Genomic DNA, 16,542 nt, shown 5'->3' with positions numbered 1-16,542 from the left:
GTATTTTCAAATTATCTTCCAATTTCCAGGTTGACATAATACATTTTTTTGCTACGACTAGGGCTATCTTAACAAATCTTTTTTGTGCATCCTCCAAATCAATTCCAAATTCTTTGTTTGTTATGTTACTTAGGAGAAAGATCTCTGGATTCTTTGGTATATTGTTTTCTGTTATTTTATTTAATATCTGACTGAGATCATCCCAAAATTTTTCTACTCTCTCACATGTCCAGATTGCATGAATTGTTGTTCCCATTTCTTTTTTACATCGAAAACATCTATCAGATACTGTTGGGTCCCATTTATTTAACTTTTGCGGTGTAATATATATGTGAGTCAGACATTTCTCACCATTGCAGCAAAATAAATATACAATTGATTTTAATATCCATTACAAGTTGTGACTCAACAACCTGGCTCAATGTCCTGGACATAAAGAGCAGAAATATCTTCCACTGGCCAACTTGTTTCCAGACATGTTGGGACGAGGGATTGAGCAGGGAGATTTTGAAGGCAGCTTGTTTAATCCCACCCCACCTTCTGGTTCATGGCCTCACTGGTTATGTAGTGTATAACTCAGGTATTCCCCAAGTACAATGAGTCTTCCTACCTGGACGACTCTTCAGAGTTCCAAGGCTCTATCAATCTCTAAGTGAAATGACTTTCTGATCAACCATTTCGCTGATTGCTTTGAATTTGTGCCCTCTTTATTGACCACTCTTCTGAAAGGTTCCTATCCAGTGGAACAGTGGAAGGAATCCGCAGCAACTCTCGGTCAATTGTATTGATTTTTGATTTTGGCTTTTTCTCATTCTACTGAGCTTAGATGCATGAGATGCGCCACAGATTCCCTGGACTTGCACACATTTTGTGAAATCAGGGCAGGGAAGAAAAGGTCATTCTGCCCATTAAGAGTACCTTGGACATAATCGTGGGTGGTCCATGCTGGCCTTCACCTCTCAATTTTTTAATCAATCTCCTTCTTAAATCAAATCAAATGATCTGGCCTCCATCACCCTCCAGAGGAGAGAGTTCCAGAGATTCGCCAACTTCCATGCTCCCAGGTTTTAAATGAGTGGTCACTAATTCTGTAGCTCTGTTCCATTGCTCACCTCTAGTGGAAACGTCTCCACATCTACCTTGCCAATCTATCCTAGGATCTTGCATGTTTGCATAAGGGTGACCTTTCACCCTTGAAAACTTTGGTGTTGTTATCAGACTCCTGAATGGACTTTCCGCTGGTAAAAAAAGATGCGTTGCACTGTTTAACTGGACTTTCCTCGATACCCAGCACCTGTCTTTGTAACACTGACTTATTGCAACACCACAACTTGCACTTATGATTGATTATTGCATTACCTGCTGTATTTACCATAAATATTCGTGTATACTGCAACAAATTTAACCCTTTTTTTCCCCTCAGAAAAAGGATAGGGGGTGGGGGGGTGGGTCGCATTATACAAGGGTGTAGAATTTAAAAAGTTTTCTTTTTGAAATTCGCAGGGCAGCTTGGGCAGGCGAGTGGTAGTCGGCAGCGTAACTCAAGCGGGCGGCCAGTAGTCTGCAGCGCGACTCGGGCGGCAGGGCAGGTGAGCAGTAGTCAGCAGCGCGACTCATGCAGCAAGGCAGACGGGTGAGGGGAGGAGGGTCATGAGAGATACCAACGCGACTCAGGCGGGTGAGGGGAGGGGGAGGTTGTGAGAGACGCCAGCGTGATTCGGGCGGGCGAGCAGCCGGAGAGATGGCAGCGCGACTCAGGGGGGTGAAGGGGGGGGGGTCGCATTATACACGGGGGTAAAATTTCCCCCCCTTTTCCCCATAAAAATGGGGGGGGGGTCGCATCATACACGAATATTTATGGTAAATATGGATTGAGCAGCCTGGATAGCGTGCAAAATAAGGCTTTTCCCTGAATCAAAGGGCATCTACCAATGAACAATTCAACTTGACTTGATTTTACTGGGAACATGTGCATAGAAAATTCATCTTGTAAACATCAGCTTACTATTTTGAACTAACACTTTTAACTTCAGCTCTTTCCACACTCCCACCACTCTCTACATGAAGAGACTACCCATGATGTTCCCTTTAAACATTTATCCTTTCACCCTGAACCCATGTCCTCTAGTCCTTGTCTCACCCAAGCTCAGCGGGCAAAGCCTGCTTGCGTTTACTCCATCTATATTCCTCATGACTGTGCATTTTGTGTACCTCTATCAAATTCCCCCTCATTCTTCTGAGCTATAGGGAATAAAGTCCTAACCTCTTTAACCTTTCCACGTGACTCAGCTCTTCAGGTCCAACCAACATGCTTGTGAATCTTCCCTGCGCTCTTCCAATTTTGTCCACTCTTCCCTTTTCCTCCAAACTTTCAAAACTCACGGGGAGGGTTGTAGGTTAATTGGAGTATTTGGGCAGCACGAGCTTGTGGGCCAGAAGGGCCTGTTACCGTGCATATGTCTAAATTTAAAATTCAGGACAAGGCTTATTCTTTCTCCTGGGCCCTCAATTGATGGACAAGTTACACCTTTATCTTGTACATTTATGTGCATGGCAATAAACGGAATCCTGGATCAGGCAGGACAGAAGCCATGTGGAGGTTGTTTTGAGAGCAGCACAGGGTGCATCAGGTAGAGCAGCTACTTCACCAGGATTCGGTCCTGACCTCAGCTGCTGTCTGCGTGGAGTTTGCTCATTCCTTCCATGACCATGAGGATTTATTCCAACTTCCTCCCATAACCCAAAAATGTGCAGGTTGGTCAGTTGATTTGGTCACTGTAAATTGCCCCTTAGTGTGTGGATGGAGGGTGGAATCGGTTGGGGGTGGGGGTGAGATGGGAAGCAGATGGGAATGTGGGATTAGTGGGATTAGCGGTGGACAGTTCGATGGTCGTCTGGATTCACGGCCCTGTTTCAGTGCTGCGTCTACAACTCGAAGCTGAGTCCACACCCCCTCCCACTCTTTAATGAACATGTTGCCAGATGCCCGATGAAAAAATGTGGCTCTGTGGAAAGATCGCAGCTCAACAGGACTTCCTCATCTGCCTCAGAGATTCGCCTCACTCCAGACGGTATACAAGTGTGAAGAGCAAGTCTTGGTCACAGACCCATTGCTTATTAATATTTACATAACATATACAGGCTGTCTTTCCAGCTGCAGCTCAAAGATCACCTCTGCTTCAAGCAGCGTCGTGGAGTGAGAATTGCTCATTCTGGAGTTCCATGTGCCCTCTGCTGTTCCACTAGAGTAATTACAGCTACCTGACTGGCACAACACCGACCAATCCCTCTTTCACGATGATGAGTTTACTGTCAGACGCACAAGTACAATGTATATATGCACCAAATTTCTTACTCCACTGCCAAATTTAGCACCAAAATTCTTACTTGCTGAAGTCAAGTCAGGTACGACAAACTCCAGGAGTATACATTAAAATTACTGTACATAACATTTTACCAAATTATGACCATTGTTTCTTTACTTCTTGAGTTCTTTAAAAAACCAAGTAAACAATTAACTTCTTTTTGCAGAATTATAATCAACAACAGTTTGTCCCTCATAGGTTCTTCAAATACCCCATTAATTCATTGTCCACTCTATCACTGCTGATCTAGTTTACCCTGGACGGTCGGACATACCACCCTGTGAATACTTGAGTCGTGCACGTTCCCTGTCCTGACTTTCTTGTCTTGCACTACCTCCACTCTTTGGGGGCAATATGCCAGATTCACAAATGGTCTCTGGCCCTCGATCTTCCTTAGCTCCTACTGCAGTGACAGCAACCTGGCTTCGAATTCTGAGCTGCCTGTAAGTGTTGGCACATTCGTCCCATGACCTGCATGGGCTTCCTCCCAGGTGCTCTGGTTTCCTCCCAGGTGCTCTGGTTTCCTCCCACCCTCCAAAAATGTACAGGGTTAGAGGTTAACTGGTCACATGGGTGCACATGGGTGCAATTGCCAGAGGGCCTGTTTCCAAGTAATTTTTTTTTTAAAACTCGTTTTTCTGCTCGTAGAACAGGAGAGGAGATTCACCAGTAAGTCATCTGGACTGAACAGTTGTAAAGAAAACCTGGGTGGACTACAAATGCAGGAGGTTGAGGGCCAAGCAGAGAAATACATAAGGTGACTGGAGTGTAGATAAGGTAGGCTGTCAGAACATCTTTCCCGTGGGAGGAGTGTCAGAAACAAGAAGAGAGCACATGTTTAAGGTGAGACGGAGGAGATTCAAAGCGGATCGATGGGAAAGTGCCTTTTTTTCTCCCCAAAGAGAGAGGTTGGTCTCTGGAATTCACTGGTAGAGGAGGTGGTGGAATCAGATACAATTGCTGTAATTAAGAGGCATTTAGAGGGGCACTTAAGTAGGCAGGGCTTAGAATAAGCAGCCTGAATGTTGGCAAGTGAGAAGTGATAAGGGTCAACATGAAGGTAGTGGGCTGAAGGGTCTGTTTCTGTGACTTCATCACATTCCTTAACGCAGATGAGAACATGGAAGGATCTTGACAGGCACTTGAAGAATCTGAGGATGGAAAGCCGCAGTAGATGGCAGGTACAACAGTGGGAGAGGGGAACCAAAAAAGTCTAACGAGCTCCAAGAGTTCCTAGACAGTGCATCTCAAAAAGAGTGGTTGTGAACAACATCATCAGAAATTCAACAGTGGAATGTTATTTTACAAAAGGTATCTGTTTATGAGGAACAATGACTCCACTGCCCACTTGGGAACCTGGAGGTAAATGGCTGAGTTGAGAACACACCATGAGCACCAGGGAGAGCACCCCTGCAGACCAACATGCCAGGCCTTGAGAGGTCATGGCTGCTATGTGAACTGGGTGAGCCCCCCTCCCCCCACAGAATCCTGCAGGAGAACAAATGGCTTACCGTCTTGGAAAACCCGCTCCACATTCAGACCGTAGGTGGCACATGTCTCGTAGTAGGTGCAGCGCTTCAAGTCATTGGAGAGCTTACGTGCCCTGGAATCATCGATCACCCGTGGATTGGATGTACTGATGGCATCTACAGAGGGAGAATATTGTCAGAATATTACCCTACACCAGTGATTCAAACCCTAAACGTAGCCAAAAATCACAGGGAGATAGATCAGAGAAAGATCATGTTTATTGTCGTACACATTGTACAATGTACACATATATCAGCATTCTTACTTGCTACAAACAGGTGCTTTGCTTAAAAAGAACTAGAATAGTAAATATTAGTGTATGGAAGGAAATTATAAATATTTAGAGTTACAGTGAATGCAAGAAAACAGTGGCATTACAATGGTGTAGGCTGGCCTTTTGGTGATGCCAGAGATGTTCAGGATTAGGGTAGTACAGGGAAGTAGCCTTTGTAAAAATTGTTCTTGAAACTAGAGGTGCTGGTCTTTGAGCTCCTAAATGTCACAGCGAGAAGAGGTTGTGATCAGGGTCACGGGGGTCCTTTATGATGCTGGGTGATGGTTCTTCATCCTGATAGATTAGTGCTGTGATGCTATTTTTTTGGAAGTCAAATAGGGGCAGGACATGCACGGTACCTGGTCGGGTGCAATGCAGGTGGGTAGGGTGATATAAGAGGATGATGGCATACTTGCCAAAGATATTGGGGCACAGAATGTAAGTGAGGGCATCATGTCACAACTTGAGGCACTGCTTAGACCACAGTTGGAACTTTGTGTGTCGTTCTGGTCACCACATGACAGAGAGTGCAGAGGAGATTCACCAGAGTGAACACAATCCACTGGAGGAGTTCAACAAATTTCTTACCTGCTGCAGCCAAAGAGACACTTGTAAAAACAAAACTACAATCGTAAACTTATTTGAATTAAAAATATGACAGATAAATATTCAGTTATACTAATGAAAAAAATGTGATCCAATTGTGCAGAGTCCTTTTGTGATGTTGGATCAGTCCCTGATCAGTGTAATGATGGGAGGTCACGATTATGATCGCTGATGGAAAGGAATGGTTCTTGAACCTGGATGTGCTGGTCTTCAGGCTTCTGTACCTTCTGCCTGAAGGTAGCAGTGAGAAGAGGGTGTGACCAAGGTGTTGAGAGTCCTTTATGAAGTTGGGCACCTTCTTGAGGAGGCGCCTCACATCGATGTCTGCAATTGATGGGAGGTCAGAGCCCATGATAGACCTGGCTGTATCCTAGTGAAATATTTATGGCAAAACTTCATCAATCGCTGGTCAGGCCTCAACTTGAATGTTTGTTCTTCCCTCTTCCAAAGACTTCAGGAAGTGCATCCATTCTGGAGGACTGTTGGTGAAAGACCAGCACTGTGAAACTTTCAGAGAAGGTGATGGGAATTTCAAACAGTCACATGGAATTGTGAGCAGTGCAATGAGCAACAGAAAAACAAAATCTCTAGCTACTCGAATCTTGACCAGACCATGAACTGCTGCAGGAACTCAAGGCGAAGTTGTCAGTCGATGCTTCGGGTCGGGACCTTTAATCGAGGCTAACGTTTGTGAGAAACTGCTTCTATTGGCACTTTGGTAACCGAATGATCCAGACTCCACGTGGCCAGGATGAGAATGGATGAAGGATGAGAATAATGCATCTTAAGCTGAGACACACTAAGCAAACCAACCATTTCATGGAGTCTGTCAAGCATTTGCAACTGTTGGCTGTAAAAAACAAGGACTGAGAATCTATGGATAGCTCTCTCAGAAGGGTGAGCACAGCAGCGAAGAGTCTGACAGTGTCCTGTGCTGTGAGGTCTAGGTGCCACAAGACTCACCCCACCAGGTTCAGAAACAGCTGCTCCCCCTCCACCATCAGACTCCTCAACAACAAACTCAATCAGGGACTCGTTTAGGGACTCTTGTGCACTTCATTGATTTTTTTTTTGCACAGTCAGTTTGTTTACATTCGTTTTGCAGTTCTTTATTTGTTTACATGTACAACCTGTACAGTTTATTTTTTGCACTACCAATAAGTGTTAATTCTGCCTCGCCCGCAGGACAAAGAATCTCAGGGTTGTATGTGATGTCATGGATGTACTCTGGCAAAAAATGTGAAATCGGAATCTGAGATTCCATGGTAAAATCCCAGTCATGGGAGAGCATCCTTCTCAACCACGTACACCAGAGGGCAGTGGTGTCCATTGAAAATCCAGGAACTCCGGTCACAGTTCAGTTTACTGTACTGAACAGAAAGGGGGACAGATCTACCTACAGATGCAAACACATCACTGTGATCAAGATGCGGGTTCTCCTTTGCTCTGATACGTAGAGTCTTTGATGTGAACAGGATATGGTCCGGCCATTTCCCATACATTGATTTCCCAATCTCCCTGCCTTTCTGGGGTTTGGTCCACATAAATTTCCACACACCCTCAGATGGGTCAGGAGTTCAAGAGTGTCACCGCTGACAGAGAGCGTGGTTATTTTCTCACAGGTCTGCTAATGCTGGTCGGCTTCCTCCCTGTCCCCCTTTGCCTTGCAGGGTCAACAGCTCTTCTCGAACAGAGCCAGTGGATGGAAACAGTGGTGCAACTGAAGCTGATTCACGGTCGCCACCCCCACATGGTGGCCTACATCTTGTGGGTGTTTCTAGTCACAGAGAGATACAGCGCGGAATCAGGACCTTCGGCCCATAGGGTCTGATCCAACCATCTCACTGGTCCAATATTAAAACAATTTAACTTCAAAGATTTAAGATCCCTTCATTCCACAGGATTTGCTTTCTTTTGTCTGTCTGTAAAGGCACTCAAACTGGTGCCACTAGTCCACTACCCTGACCAAAAAGAGAAAGAGAAGCTAAAGAGAGTCCTTTCAGAGACACTGAGTGTCCGCAACCTCCTCCGATGTCACTTCCTTCTGTGCCCCCATGATCTCTATAACTGCTTGGCCTCCTGTCTGGTCCAGCAGGGAACCTCAGCTCCAGGCATCCGAGCCTCCCTCCTCATCCAATGATACCCAAACTCCCATACAATCAGGAAGCTGTCAGTGCCCGATCCTTCAGGAGTCCTGCTCATCTTCAAAACTCTTGCGGATCCTGGTTCCCCACAACTCCTCCCAGATTCTACCCCTCATCCCATATACCCGGACACATTCACAGCCGACTCCCATAACCCTGGGACGAGGGCCCGTTGGTCATAAGGAGAATGCGAAATCTCCACTCGGCAGCACTCCAGGTCACAGTGGACCAGTGGGTTCTGCATCAAGTTTGTACGTTCTTCCCGCCAGAGTGTGTGTTATCCCTACTCTGGGGGCTCCAGTTCCCTCCCATGTCCCAAAGGCTTGCAAGTCAGTGGGTTAATTGGCCATTGTAAACTGCCCCTGGGATGAAGCTGAGCTGTCAAATCTAGGAGGGAAGCTGATGGTGACTGTGGAGAGAGGTGTCTCTCTACAATATTGTCAAGGACAATCCGGGTCCATGGTTCTGAGAGGCAGTAGCTCCTCCAACTGCGCATCCTCCATATTTTCTTGCTACGTCCCAGCAGCTCTTCTCCTGACCTCTGACGAGCTGGGAGATGCTTCTTGTAATCTCACTGCAGGAGGGATGTGGATACTATAAGGAGGATGCAGAGGAGATTGCCAAGAATGTTGCCTGCATTTGAGGATGGGTTGAATTAATTTCTCCTTGAGGCAATGGAGCATGGTAGAGATGTAGAAGATGATGAGAGGCATTGATCATGTGGTTGGCCAGAGGCTTTTTCCCAGGGCTGAAATGGCTAATGTGAGTTGGTCGGCCAAGAGTCTCAAACAAACAATTCAATGATCCTGCCTCTTTGCTCAGTATCACAGGACCCCAGCCACAACCTCTCACCTTGTGTTCCAACCAGCACCATGGGGATCTCCAGGGTGCTGCGATAATTTGCCATCCTGGTGTAGTAGTAGTAGACTGCATTGAAGCTGTTCTCATCATCCAGACTGAAGACAAATATAACAGCATCCACCCACATTGCGAACTGCAAGTCAGATCAATCAGTAAGAAATCGACTGAAAGAGATCACCCAATCAATCATTCCCATTCCATTTATTCCCCCAATGACCCACAACTAGCCATCTGAAGTAGCCCCCTCCCGCCCCCAGCCTCCCCACTCCTGGTTGTATATTTTATATGAGGACTGAAATTGAAAATAGTGACATTTTCTTCACTAGGCACACGCTAATGGTACCAGGGGTACTTTGTTTTGCTTGTTCCCTGAAGGAGCAGCAGCTTATAACTCATTTGGCGTCCTTCTGATGTCTCCACACAAGCAGAGTTTTTGGCAAATCAAGAGAAACTGCAGAGACTCGAGGTGAGGCAGCATCCGCAGAGGGAAAATAGTCAGTCAGCATTTTGGGTTGCAAACAATTCACAAGGTTTTAGGGGCAACAGGTCAGTCAGTGCAACGGTATTACCGTGCCAGCGACCTGGGTTTGAATCTGGCGCTGTCTGTCTGGAGTTTGTAAGTTCTCCCCGTAATCGCGTGGGTTTGCTCCGTGTGCTCCAGTTTCCTCCTACGTTCCAAAGACGTACGAGGTTAGCAGGTTAATTGGCCACACAGGTGTATTTGGGCAACGTGGGCAATGGGCCAGACCAGCCTGTTACCTCGTTACACCTTTAAATTTATAAGACTGTGATAGGGTCTTGAGAAGGGTTCTGACCTGAAATGTTGGCTGACCACTTCTCTCCATGGATGCTCTTCCACCCACTGAGACCCTCCAGCTACTCTTTGTCTGATCAAGGTTCCAACATCTGCAGTTCCTGTGCTTCTCCAGGCAACAGGAAATCTCAGTCTTTACCAAGGGTCTGAACCCAGAACACCTACACTCCATTTCCCCTCACAGATGGTGCTTGACCCCCTGAGTTTCTCCAGGATCTTGTATTTTGCTCCAGGTTCCAGCATCCGCAGTCTCCTGTGTCTCTGTATAAATCACAGGTGCCCTCTGATCTTTCTTTTTAACTGCACATGTGACAATACGGATAAAAGTTGGGCACAATTTTTGACCACAACAGATCCCATGAATTTCAAAGTTTGCAATATGACATTTAGTTTCACACTTAGAGAAAAGTCCAAAGTGAGATTTCCAAGAGTCACCACTGCGAAGGGAAAACAATCTGCTGGAGGAACCCAGCAGGTCAGGCAGCATCAGTGATGGGCAATCTTTTAGGTCAAGGCTTGCATCAGGATGAGGGGCGATAGCCTTTTCAAAGTGGGGCAAGGGGGTGGAGGGGTGAGACAGGAGCTGCGATGATGCTGAATAACTTGATCAGATCATTGACCATTTAGACTCCTTTTGTTCAATTCGTTAAACTCTGCCGCGGACAGTTGTTTTAATTGACACCTAACAGTTTCCCATGGATCTGGTTAGCAGTTTTGGCACCAAGCTCGGAATCTGCTGAGCTGTGGGTGATCTGCATCTCAACATTCACTGTCAGACAGGCAGATTGGTTCTGAGGACAGGAACTTGTCTCACATCTGCTGAACTGCCGTGACCGATGAAACGCTTGATTCAGACCTGCCAAAGGTCAGCGTTGTCTTGTACCTAGTCTCTTTTTTTTAACATTTTTTATTTTTCACACCATAAACCACATTAACCATGATACATATTTTTTCCTTTTCAAATATATACAGTGCCATTTTCTCCCCCCCCTCCCTCCTCCCATCCCACCCTCCCTAACTCCCCCCCCCGTCCATTTAAAGTACAAAATCTAGGATACATTAAACCAGTCAAACAATGTTGTCATTCAATAAAAATAAACAAGAAATTCCACTGAGTCAATTCTTTTCATTTCCTTCTCCTTTCGTTAATTTAGGTAGTGAATGTCCCCGGTAGGTTTTCTCTATTGTGTTTCATGTAAGGCTCCCATATTTGTTCAAATATTTCAATATTATTTCTTAAACTATATGTTATTTTTTCTAATGCAATACATTTATTCATTTCTATATACCATTGTTGTATTTTCAAATATCTTCCAATTTCCAGGTTGACATAATACATTTTTTTGCTACGGCTAGAGCTATCTTAACAAATCTTTTTTGTGCACCATCCAAATCAATTCCAAATTCTTTGTTTTTTATGTTACTTAGGAGGATGATCTCTGGATTCTTTGGTATATTGTTTTCTGTAATTTTATTTAATATTTGGTTTAGATCTTCCCAAAATTTTTCTACTTTCTCACATGTCCAGATTGCATGAATTGTTGTTCCCATTTCTTTTTTACATCGAAAACATCTATCAGATACTGTTGGGTCCCATTTATTTAACTTTTGAGGTGTAATGTATAGCCTGTGTATCCAGTTATATTGTATCATACGTAACCTCGTATTTATTGTATTTCTCATCGTTCCAGAACATAACTTCTCCCATGTTTCCTTTTTTATCTTTATATTTAAATCTTGTTCGCATTTTTGTTTAGTTTTACCATTTGTTTCCTCATTCTCCTTTTCTTGCAGTTTAATATACATATTTGTTATAAATCTTTTGATTATCATTGTATCTGTAATCACATATTCAGTTACTTCCCTCTGGTAAACTCAGACTGCTTCCTAATTTGTCCTTCAAGTAGGATCTCAATTGGTAATATGCCAGCACTGTATCTTGAGTTATATTGTATTTATCTTTCATTTGTTCAAAGGATAATAATCTATTTCCTGAAAAACAATTTTCTATTCTTTTGATCCCTTTTTTCTCCCATTCTCTAATGGAAAGGTTATCTATTGTAAAAGGGAGTAACTTATTTTGTGTCAATATTAGTTTTGGTAATTTGTTTTATTCCTTTCTACATGAATCTTTTTCCAAATATTGAGTAGATGATGTAATACTGGAGAACTTCTATGTTGTACCAATTTTTCATCCCATTTATATATGTGTTCAGGTATCTTTTCCCCTATTTTATCTAATTCTAATCTAGTCCAATCTGGCTTTTCCCTTGTTTGATAAAAATCTGATAGGTATCTTAATTGTGCGGCTCTATAATAATTTTTAAAGTTTGGCAGTTGTAAGCCTCCTTGTTTATACCATTCTGTTAATTTATCTAGTGCTATCCTCGGTTTCCCCCCTTTCCATAAAAATTTCCTTATTATTTTCTTTAACTCCTTGAAGAATTTCTCTGTCAAGTGTATTGGCAATGCCTGAAATAGGTATAATATCCTTGGGAAAATGTTCATTTTAATACAGTTTATCCTTCCTATTAGTGTTCGTGGTAAATCTTTCCAATGCTCTAAATCGTCCTGTAATTTTTTCATTAGTGGATAATAATTGAGTTTATATAGTTGGCCGAGATTTTTATTTATTTGTATACCTAGGTATCTTATTGCTTGCATTTGCCATCTGAATGGAGATTCCTTCTTAAATTTTGAGAAATCCGCATTATTCATTTGCATTGCTTCACTTTTATTTACGTTAATCTTGTAACCCGACACTTCTCCATATTCCTTCAATTTCTTATATAATTCTTTTATTGATAGTTCTGATTCTGTTAAGTATACTATAACATCATCCGCAAATAAACTGATTTTATATTCCTTGTCTTTTATTTTTATCCCTTTTATATTATTTTCTGTTCTTATCAATTCTGCTAGTGGTTCTATAGCTAACACGAACAATAAGGGTGATAGTGGGCATCCCTGCCGTGTTGACCTGTTTAAGTTAAATTGCTTTGATATATATCCATTTACTGTCACTTTCGTCAATGGCCCCTTATATAATGCTTTAATCCAATTAATATACTTCTCTGGTAAACTGAATTTTTGCAATACTTTGAATAAATAATTCCATTCTACTCTGTCAAAGGCCTTCTCTGCGTCTAAAGCAACTGCTACTGTTGGTGCTTTACTCCCTTCTACTGCATGAATTAAGTTAATAAATTTACAAATATTGTCTGTTGTGCGTCTTTTTTTAATAAATCCAGTTTGGTCTAGATTTACCATTTTCGGTACATACTCTGCTAATCTGTTTGCTAATAGTTTAGCTATTATCTTATAATCTGTGTTAAGTAATGATATTGGTCTATATGACGCTGGTGCGAGTGGATCTTTCCCTTGCTTTAGTATTACTGTAATTATTGATGTTTTACATGAATCTGGTAAGCTTTGTGTTTTATCAATCTGGTTGATTACTTCCAGGAGGGGAGGAATTAATAAATCTTTAAATGTTTTATAGAATTCTATTGGGCATCCATCCTCTCCTGGTGTTTTATTATTTGGTAATTTTTTTTATTATCTCTTGTATTTCTACTATTTCAAATGGTTCTGTTAATTTATTTTGTTCCTCTATTTGTAAATTTGGTAGTTCAATTTTAGTTAGAAATTCATCTATTTTCCTTTCTTTCCCTTCGTTTTCAGTTTGGTATAATTGTTCATAAAATTCTCTAAAGTTTTCCTTGATCTCCTTTGGATTATATGAGATTTGTTTGTCTTTTTTCCTTGATGCTAATACCATTTTCTTAGCTTGTTCTGTCTTAAGCTGCCATGCTAGAATTTTGTGCATTTTTTTCCCTAGTTCATAATATTTCTGTTTTGTCTTCATTATGTTCTTCTCCACCTTATATGTTTGTAGTGTTTCATATTTTATTTTTTTATCTGCCAATTCTCTTCTTTTAGTTGTATCTTCCTTCATTGCTAATTCTTTTTCTATATTTACTATTTCCCTTTCCAACTGCTCTGTTTCCTGATTATAGTCCTTCTTCATCTTGGTTACATAACTTATTATTTGCCCTCTAATGAACGCTTTCATTGCATCCCATAGTATAAACTTATCTTTCACTGATTCCGCATTTATTTCAAAATACATTTTAATTTGTCTTTCAATTAATTCTCTAAAATCCTGCCTTTTGAGTAGCATGGAGTTTAATCTCCATCTATACATTCTTGGAGGGATGTCCTCTAACTTTATTGTCAATATTAAGGGTGAATGGTCCGTTAATATTCTAGCTTTATATTCTGTTTTTCTTACTCTATCTTACATACGAGCTGATAACAAAAATTGGTTTATTCTTGAGTATGTTTTATGTCTAGCCGAGTAATATGAATATTCCTTTTCATTTGGGCGTTGTTTCCTCCATATATCCAAAAGTTGCATTTCTTCCATCGATTTAATTATAAATTTGGTTACTTTGTTCTTTGTTAATTTTTTTCCCAGTTTTGTCCATATTTGAATTCAAATTAAGGTTGAAATCCCCTCCTATTAATATGTTCCCTTGCGTATCTGCTATCTTCAAAAAAAATATCTTGCATAAACTTTTGATCTTCTTCGTTAGGTGAATATACATTGAGTAGATTCCAAAACTCCGAATATATCTGACATTTTATCATTACATATCTCCCTGCTGGATCTATTATTTCCTCTTCTATTTTAATTGGCACATTTTTACTAATTAATATAGCTACTCCTCTTGCTTTTGAATTATACGACGCTGCTGTTATGTGTCCTACACAATCTCTCTTTAATTTCTTGTGCTCCAATTCAGTTAAATGTGTTTCTTGCACAAATGCTATATCAATTTTTTCTTTTTTCAGTAAATTTAGCAGTTTCTTCCTTTTAATTTGGTTATGTATTCCGTTAATATTTAAAGTCATATAGTTCAGCGTAGCCATTTTATACTTTGTTTATCTTCCCTTTCCGTTTCTCTTTCCTTCTTATCCATTTCTGCTTTCTTGTTTTGAACACTTTATAAGACAACATTTCTAAAACATCAAACATTTTCCTTATTCTCCTATTTAAAACTTCTTTAACCCCATTCTCCCCTCCCCCTCCTGAGTTGTCCTTTATCCCTTGTCGGACAACCACATCTCCCCTCTCCATTTGGATTTGCGAATTCACTCGCAAACGTCAGCTGATTTTGCAGTGACCGTAACTCCTCCCCACCCAGCCCCCCCAGAAAAGATTTCAATTTTCATATGTAACAAAGGTCACTCTTTTAATTCCCTCCTTATTCCCTCTATTCCATTTCCCTCCCTTATTAATTCTTGTCTGTACTCTATATATTTTCCTCTAACTACGGATACATTCATGTATGCACACTATATATATACACACATATACCCCTTTACACACATACATATAGATCGTGGTCCTTTTTACTCTTATTACATGTCTTCATCTCTCTGCTTGTTTTGTAGTTGTTCTGCAAATTTCCTTGCTTCCTCTGGATCCGAGAATAGTCTGTTTTGTTGCCCTGGAATAACTATTTTAAGTTCCGCTGGGTACCTTAACATAAACTTATATCTTTTTTCCATAAGATCGTTTTCGCTGTATTGAACTCCTTCCTCTTCTTCAGGAGTTCAAAACTTATGTCTGGATAGAAAATTTTTTTTTGACCTTTATATTCCAGTGGCTTTTTGTCCTCTCTTACTTTCTTCATTGCTTTCTCCAATATATTTTCTCTTGTTGTATATCTTAAGAATTTTACTAAAATGGATCTTGGTTTTTGCTGCGGTTGTGGTTTCGGGGCTAAAGTTCTATGTGCCCTCTCTATTTCCATTTCTTCCTGTAATTCTGGTCTTCCCAGGACCCTGGGGATCCAATCTTTTATAAATTCTCTCATATTCTTGCCTTCTTCATCTTCCTTAAGGCCCACTATCTTTATATTATTTCTTCTATTATAGTTTTCTATTATATCTATCTTCTGAGCTAACAGCTCCTGTGTCTCTTTAACTTTTTTATTAGATTCTTCTAATTTCTCTTTTAAGTCTTCTACTTCCATATCTACAAATGTTTCTCGTTTTTCCATATTTTCCACTCTTTTTCCTAACTCTGATATGGCCATTTCCATTTTATTCATTTTTTCTTCTGCATTCTTAATTCTTCTTTTTATCTCATTAAATTCTTGTAATTGCCATTCTTTCACTGATTCCATATATTCTTTAAAAAAAGATACATCCATTGTCTTGCCTTTCTCTTCTTCTTCCACTTCTTTCTGTTCTTCTTCTTCTTCCTCTGGATTGACCATCTGTTGTTTCCTTGTTTTCTTTTTACCCTCTTCTTTCTTGTTGTCGTTATTTTCTGTGTTCTGCACCTGCTGCTGTGTTGCAGGTGTCTCTCTCAGCTGTGGAGATCGACTCTGCAGCTGTTCCCCCCTCCCGTCAGTGTGTTTTTTTTCATGCGCGGTTGCGCAATTTTACTCGGCTCTGCGAGCCATTTTTGTAGTCCCGAGCCCGGGACTTCCACTGACCTGCGGGAGCGGGCTTCTCTCTCCGTGGCGGGCCTCTTCGTACAGATAAGGCCTTCACCTTCTTCTTCCGACGTCTTTCCTTCTTCTTTTCTTCCCGTTGTTTTTGGTTTTTCTTTCTTCGCTGCCATTTTCTCCACACTTTTACTTTCACTTTGTTTTGGTTTTTAAGTTTGTGCCTTTGCTTTTTCTCTATCTTTTTTTAACTTTTCTGGAGAGGGCTGGAGTTCCCCTACCGGCCACTACTCCATCACGTGACTCCCCCTACCTGGTCTCTTAATGATAGCTCCTTCATGAGCAGCATGGTTAGTGTAACGGTTAGCACAACGCTATTACAGCGCCAGCGACGCGGGTTCGAATCCGGCGCTGTCTGAAAGGAGTCTGTAGGTTTTCCCTGCATCTTTGTAGGATTCCTCCAGATGCTCCAGTTCCCTTCCAC

General features: G+C 41.6%; 1 protein-coding gene across 6 annotated transcripts in view; it reads right to left on the bottom strand.

Moving 5' to 3' along the window:
• Positions 1–16,542, bottom strand: part of agap1 (ArfGAP with GTPase domain, ankyrin repeat and PH domain 1) — a 786,550-nt gene that overhangs the window by 383,829 nt on the left and 386,179 nt on the right. For all 6 annotated transcript variants that reach the window (XM_069934384.1, XM_069934385.1, XM_069934388.1 and 3 more), the window contains exons 5-6: positions 8,772–8,913; positions 4,877–5,011 (exon numbers count right to left, since the gene is read on the bottom strand). In XM_069934384.1, the coding sequence (XP_069790485.1) occupies positions 4,877–5,011; positions 8,772–8,913 (277 nt within the window). The remainder of the gene's footprint in view (positions 1–4,876; positions 5,012–8,771; positions 8,914–16,542) is intronic.

The sequence above is a fragment of the Narcine bancroftii genome, chromosome 4 (assembly GCF_036971445.1).
Source record: "Narcine bancroftii isolate sNarBan1 chromosome 4, sNarBan1.hap1, whole genome shotgun sequence".
Classification (NCBI taxonomy): Eukaryota; Metazoa; Chordata; class Chondrichthyes; order Torpediniformes; family Narcinidae; genus Narcine; species Narcine bancroftii.
This window is presented reverse-complemented; position numbering and strand designations above follow the sequence as displayed.